Here is a 7,696-nt window from a genome sequence, read left to right on the forward strand (position 1 = left end):
CGAACCCGCGACCCGCAGACTGCGAGTCGAGCGCCCTAACTACCTGGCCATGCCGGGCATATATGAAAGGAATAAGTTTTAATGTTTTTTTATTTTTTCAAAATAGTATCTTACAACAAAATTTTGGATATTTTATAACCTGTTGTGCCTGTGTTGTTCTAATAATGGCATACTCATTTTCTTGTTTATTGATACATGCTCATACATGCAAAAAAAGTAAATATTAAAAAAATATTACTTAGAAAGTTTCATTAAAACTGCAGGAATATTCTTATAAGAGAAAATGTAAGGTAAGGATATTTATCGTTAGTGAGATTGGTAAGCTAGGTGTCGTGTGACAACAAACTTATCAGATGACACCAAAGCATTTTTTATTTGGTGTATTAATAAATTTATAATTACTCAAATAACAAATACAAGAACTACTTAGTTGTTGAAAAAAACTATAATTACATAGAAATTGAACGAAAATGTAGTTGGAAAAATATCCCCTATCAGAATAATTTGAAACAAAAAATAAAAAAAAATGTCTAAACTATGGTCTTCATGCAGTTCCAATAGATCAAATAGTCAGGGAATAACATATTTTGGTCTGAGAAAGGTCTGAGCAATATCAGGGAATTATATTCTATCCAAATTGTGGAAACCATGATATAAACATATTGATGTGTTAAATGTGCCAGAATTAACATGTATGATAATTTATTTCTTTGCCATCCCAGAAGCATCATTAAATCACATGAAATTCACCAACTCTTTTAGTCTATAAAATGAAATTCTCTAATGATTTCCAGGCCAGGAATGCAAAACATAAAATTAACTAACTTTTCTCAGTTTTCCTGACTCATGTTAATCATGTTGAATACAATAAGGTATAATATTAAAAAAAAAAGAAAAATATTTGTGTCATCTTAATACTTTGTCATTGTTAAGGTCGTATGAAGAACAAGAAGACTGATGTACATAAAACAATGTTTATGCATAAAATATGCATATTGATGTGTTAAATGCGCCAGAATTAGCATGTATGATATGCATTCATACTCCATGACAATACTGAATAAATATAAGTACAGATACGAGTCCAATTATTTTTATTCTGGTATAGCCAATGGATTTAGACACAATGAAAAACACTTACAAACTGCCTGTGCTCGACTATACCAGCACTACACAATTAATAATTAATTTATCAATCTGAAGAGCATACCATGGTCTGAAAGCACATAGTTTCAAAACTACAACAAAACAATTAATCAAGCTGCTTATCCTCACTTTTGCCTTCAATCTCTATTCTTCCCTCCTCCTAACATCTTAATTGTTTCTTGACAAACAGTAAATGTTCCTAATATATTACTCATATATGTGATTCATTAAATTATACATTATTAGGTAAACACAATATATTGAGTTATTCACTTGCACAAGTACAACTGCTTCCACAATCATTCATGGATATAAAATAGCATCATATTCTCAGAAATCTTTACATGTGACATATTATTAGTTACTATCAATGAAACATTCTATATTTGAATAATTTTTTTTCCCAAAATTTTTTTATCTCCAAATTACTGATATTATAGATTGCCATCCATATTTTGTTTTATAAAGGTTTTCTTTAACTGTCACTAGTGATATTCTACCTTTCTCTGGGAGATAACATCTGTCAAGGGCTCCAGCCCAAGCTGTACTAAATATTCTGACATTGTGTACTATTGGTAATGCATAGTGATGTATTTTGTTTTATAACAAATTTAAAAAAAATTACTGATAAATTATTATTTAATAGACTTATTATATTTATTTTTCATAATTAAGTGAGTAAATATAAGTACAGATATGAAACAAAAACTCACTAAACTGTATAGATTTTTTTGATCTTTTGACTGACAGGCTTTACCAAAATAATCAAACTGTTTGTTTTGATATCTTTCAAATCTTTCCTACAGAAATATGTCAATAATGTTACACACCCTTCAATGAATACTGAGTTGGGGACTGTTTTATTAATGCACTAAAATTTGTAAGGTGATAATAACTTACTTAATGGAAACAGCCTATCTCTGAATAGTGCTTTGTTAAGAACTTTTAGTTTTAGTCTGTAGTAAAACAATCGTCCATGACCAAGTTTTAAGAAAACGAGACAAAGCTTTGTCCAGAGCCCTTATGCTTCATTTAGGCAGAAGCCTAGCTAATATTTATGTAATCTACTACAGCTGTCTTCATACTCCATGACAATAAACAGTAAACAAAAAAGACTGGTGTACCTGCTTATTCCAATTAAGCATGCTGGTACCAAGCCCAGATAACTAATGAGGGTTACCATCAGAGGTGGCCGGGCCACCGGGAGTAAAAACCAAACTATGAATATTAGATCTAAGAAGACCCATGCAGCTGTCTGCATATCAGAATAGGATTAAGGTTGTATGAAGAACAAGAAGACTGAGTACATAAAACAATGTCTGTGCATAAATATATGCATATTGATGTGTTAAATGTGCCAGAATTAGCATGTATGATAATATATTTCTTTGCCATCCTAAAAACATCATTTAATCACATGAAATTCACCAACTCTTTTAGTCTGTAAAATGAAATTCCCTAACGACTCCAGGCCAGGAATGCAAAACATAAAACTGAGTTTTCTCAGTTTTCCTGACTCATGTACAATATTAAAAAAAAGATCTGTGTCACCTTAATACTTTGCCATTGCTAATCATATTTGCTAAACCTAACTAAACTTATTTGATGTCATAGAAGAATATTCCTGTAGCTTTTAGACAGATAGAAGTTAACACAAATACATAATCATAATGAAAATAAATTATAAAAAATTCCAAGATTTGTTGTCAGTTGTAAATTTTGCATTAGGATCCTCTGTTCACCTCTAGGAGCTACAGGTAGCTAACATGTCTACAAATCATAAGTTATTGTTAATACCACTTTATTTACTCTCCACTGACCTACATACAGATGATTGATTACATTATATTAAAACAATTTTGAATATACAAATCAGCAAGTCACATGACAACTAGAGCTGGTATGAAGTTGCAGAAGAATGCCATGTATCCGAACTACCATTTGACACTGCTTGGCATTTCATAGGTAGTGCAGTACCACCAAAATTAATTGCTTTTGGAAAGTGTACGTAAGGACCATTTCTGATGTAAAATATTCATATACTCAGATCATAAGGATATGTTCAGATCAGGAATTTAGATTTTCCGAGACATATATCCCTCGTACATAATGGAAAAAATGAAAAGGAAAATCGATCAGTTTGAGACACCAGGACAATCCAAACATATATGCAACAAGTCATACCCAAGTCGTGGTAAGCAAAGTGTGCCATCTTGTAACATGTGAGAATCTATAACTAAAGAGGTCATTGATAAAAGCCATCCATATGCCCAAGGTAGCAAAACATAATCAAGTAGGATCTCTCTCCAGAAAAGTGCCACAAGTTATGTGTACACAAGTTGCTTGCACAACATGTTCAGGAAAGGAAAATCTACTGTAGAAAACTGTGTGAATAATACCTAGCCGGTAAACGGCAATACATGTTGACATTCACTGAAATGCACCTTGATAACTGTAAAAAATCTCATGCTATTTTCTCCTCATCAGTAGAAGAAAATAAATAAAAATTCAAAAGTGTGACAACATGTTGCAAAAATATTTGAAGGAAATCATGATCACTGCTGGATACTGCACCACGGGTAAGTTAGGGATAAGGGGAATGGATTAAAAGGTCAAGGTGTACTATGCTTACTATCAGACCTTGTTTTGGACTTTTTGTACTATCAGCTATGTACAGAAATGAGACAAACAGGATTGGGTTAATCAAAATAAATCTTTCAGTCATACCTCTCATTTCATCATTGCATAATTTAAGCAGCTGGAGAATTAACAGTATTCATACTTTTTCATATGAAAACATACTGGTCTAATTGCTGGTTGCAATGCATATGGATTTCCATCATAGGTCATACAGACCCAGAGATTTTTCTCTGGGACTTATTCAGATTTTAAAGGATATTTTTGCAAAAATAACTTCATGTCTTGTTTTAAAACATTAATGAAAATTATACAAAACTAATCTTTAGGATGCACCAGTATTTTTTTATGTAGGCAAAACTAACAACAGAGTAAATATAGATAAATGATACACAATAAATAAAATAAAATACATGTGAGTGAATAAAAAAGTATGGGGTGATTTGAAATAAAAGAAATAATTTTTTCTTTTTATTGGTACTAAATTACTGGTTAAAAAAAGAAAGAAAGAAAGAAATGGAGGTAGGGTGTGAGTGTGAAATTTAGGTCACTGTAAGAAACCTTAAAAAATAAAACAACAGTTAGTCAGAATGAAACATTAAATGAAAGAAAATTTTAAATTCAATCATGATGGAGAAAGGGTTCATATGAGGAATGATCAACTGGAACAGACCTTAAGACAAGTAATTTGAATGTGAGAGATCATACTTGTCATCACAAAAACATTGGAATAGTAGCTGATTGATGTTACTGTTAATACAGCATGTATCTTCTCTTTTCTCAAATTCTCTCACTATCTTTGCTATGTCTCACCCATATAGAAAATATTGCAAATATCACAAATGATGCAGTACCAGACAGATTTGGATTGACATTTGAAAGATTTTTTTAATCTGAAAACATTGTTCATCTGCTGTCATATGGTTGTGGAAGTTGTAATATTTTTATTAGTTTTAATTTCATGACTATGAAGTATAAACATATAAACATTTGTAATTTTTGACAGTGAAAACATACTATTAGTGAACATTTTTAATGGCCAAACTTTGTCATTTTTGAGTGTTTGACAGTACACCAGTGTAATTTTTTTATCAATTTCTATGATCAGACAGACTGCAGCTTTTTGAGAAATTGAAACAAATTTCTGACAATTTTTTACTTGATAAATTTTTCTAAAAGTTTAGACCAAATTATGACCATATTCATCACTTTTTTGGTTTAATTTTTTTTTCTCTAACACCAAATATTTCAAAACAGAATAAAAAATACCAAGTGTTTTTCTTACTCCCTCAAAATTGCTAAAATTCATTGTTCCCCCCAAGATTCTCTACCAGGTGCTGCTCTGGGCCAGCAATGAGGTATTAGTGTGCCCCTCAACCCCCCACCAGTTGCACCTCTTCAATCTTCACTTGATCCTCATATGTCAAGTTAGAGAGAATCTGCTCACACCACAGCAAGTGCTTTTTTAGGATACCAGAATGGTGAATATAGCAACTGCATACCATAGTAAATTCATCCTGGCTATAAAAATGTGTTAATAATACATTTTTTATTGCAAAAAAGTAAAAAACCACTGGAATAAAGTTGAAAAGTAGACCATTCTTATTTCTAGGAAAAATTCAAGAACTGTTTCAGCAAGAATCTTTTTTTCTTTAATCCAGGACTTTTCCAGGTTAAAAACCTAAATTTATGAAATTTCAGGACTCATCTAAAATTCAGGGAGTTTTCCAGGTGTGTGTGTAATGAACTATTGAAATGCATCTGGAGAATGAAATGGGTATTCATGCTGCTCCATACAAAGACATACTGGTCAAGTTGCTAGATGCAGTGTCTAGGGATTTCTATAGGATTGGACTGTTAAAGAGTATTGGAAAACCATCATTCTCGTATACTAGGTAGATTATTTAAAGCTTGAAGGGAGGAGTGATAATGCTTTAGACATTATAATGGAAACTCTGTTACTGGACTATTTTTAAGATACATAGTTGCCAGATAGAGCACCAATGGATGTGGTGACATGGGATTGAACTATATGGCAAGACTCCAGACATTTTAATATAATGCACTCAAGAATACATTAGAATACTTTCTATAAGAAAGTTTAGCTTTTGGCTCTAGTGCTTTTCAAAGCTGAGCTTCATTAGTACTTTTTCAGATCACATGCTGTGACATCATAAAAGAATAGCAACATTAGTAATAAAAAAACCTTGTCAGACAAGGAATATGACTTAAAAAAACATGGATCATTATATTTTTTATGGACTGACATCTTAGCAAATATAAATTTATAATTTGTGATGAGCAAACAAATCAACAGATGCACTGTTGACAGGTGAGACTCCTCAGAGATTCATAGAAATTAAAGTTTGATCATTTTTTTTCATTTTTCTTGTGCAATACACTAAGTAAATGTCTTATTATGCTGAAATGTCAAATCTACAATATTTCTCAGTGAAATATTTTTTTAAAAATAAGTTCCAATCTTTTAATTTGGTAAGCAGGGATGCACTTGACAACTGAAATGTATACACTGCTCCACACTACAATTAACAATTTCTAATAGAATCAATTTAAAAATAAAAACAATGTTTTTTGTGTTTTTAAAATATAACAAACTAGACAAAGCACTGGTTAAGGGAAGGAAATATTTGTGAAATTCTTTGTTAACTCTCACAAGTTTATAACAAAGCAAGTGACTCCTACTCAGTCTTACCAAAGTCCAGTATCTTTGTAGCAGGTGTTGAAAGACTGAAAGCTGTGGCATAGGTTACCCAATGTTGCAGCTTGCCCAAGTTTACTTGCCACATTCTACAAATAAAAAAAGAAAGCATCATATTAAAAACAACCTAAAAGTGGAAGAAATGTTGGTATAGGACATTTACACAGACCAATAAAGAACAATTAACCACATACTCATAATTATATAGTTTTACTGTCCTTGTCTTATATTAACTTATTAACATTGTTAGTTAACTTATTCCAATATAGTTTCGGTAACATAAAATATTTATTAACTTTCAATTTAAATCTTGCTCATTTAATAAAGAAATATCATAAATGGGTAAATTCTTCTTATTTGGTTACAACAATAACAAAACTTAAAAACAAATACTGTTATTTCACAAGTACACATTTGGAGTTCTTAAAACTGAATATACACAACATTAAGATGGAGTTTGCAAGAAATTAAGATTTTATATTTTGACAAAATGATACAAAAGAAACACTCAATGAAAAACCTTGAAAATATTTAAGGATTACTAAATCATGAAGTTTTACTGTAAAATACTATAATTTTATAAACAGAATATTGCAAAAGTCTTTTCAAACGATGTGACAAGTATGGAAAATGTTTAAAAACAGAATGTGTTAATTTTGTATTCATTGTGATGTTTCCAAATTCAGCTGCAATGAAATATGCATTGGCTATAAAAATAAAATTTATTAACTAGAATTGAAAAATGTTTAACTAAAACTTACTGAGCCTCCTCCATGTGATCTATCCCAACTTCCAATGAGCTAGATTGAAAAAAAATTTCTTATGAAAAAAAACAAAAACATACCTGTTTTTAAACACTTTTTGAAATAACGTTTCTTATTTATAGCTAGAAATGTAACAGGATCTAGTTAAAATGCTATTTTGCTTAACAATTTATACTTTCTAAGTAAAGATGGGCAGATATTGGAATTTGCTAATCAATTAATTGTTGGTCTCATTAATCGATTTCATTTGACTAGTCAAATATTCTCATACAAGACTAATCTTCCTATTTCTAGCTTTAAAGATATTTTCAAGTCAGGTATAACAATGTATAATTAAGTTCCTTCTTTTATCCTGAACTGTTGGATCATATGTGCACATTGTATGAAGCCTGTAACAAACTGAAAATATAATTAGCTCTTCCAACACGGG

At 30.8% G+C, this 7,696-nt stretch overlaps 1 protein-coding gene across 1 annotated transcript in view; it reads right to left on the reverse strand.

Annotated features, from left to right (window-relative positions):
* The window catches only part of LOC106457763 (mitochondrial-processing peptidase subunit beta-like), a 52,922-nt gene that overhangs the window by 9,793 nt on the left and 35,433 nt on the right, over positions 1-7,696 (reverse strand). Inside the window, exons 8-9 of the mRNA XM_013917208.2 lie at positions 7,264-7,302; positions 6,497-6,591 (exon numbers count right to left, since the gene is read on the reverse strand). Coding sequence (XP_013772662.1) covers positions 6,497-6,591; positions 7,264-7,302 — 134 coding nt within the window. The remainder of the gene's footprint in view (positions 1-6,496; positions 6,592-7,263; positions 7,303-7,696) is intronic.

Source organism: Limulus polyphemus, unplaced genomic scaffold (assembly GCF_000517525.1).
Source record: "Limulus polyphemus unplaced genomic scaffold, Limulus_polyphemus-2.1.2 Scaffold371, whole genome shotgun sequence".
Classification (NCBI taxonomy): Eukaryota; Metazoa; Arthropoda; class Merostomata; order Xiphosura; family Limulidae; genus Limulus; species Limulus polyphemus.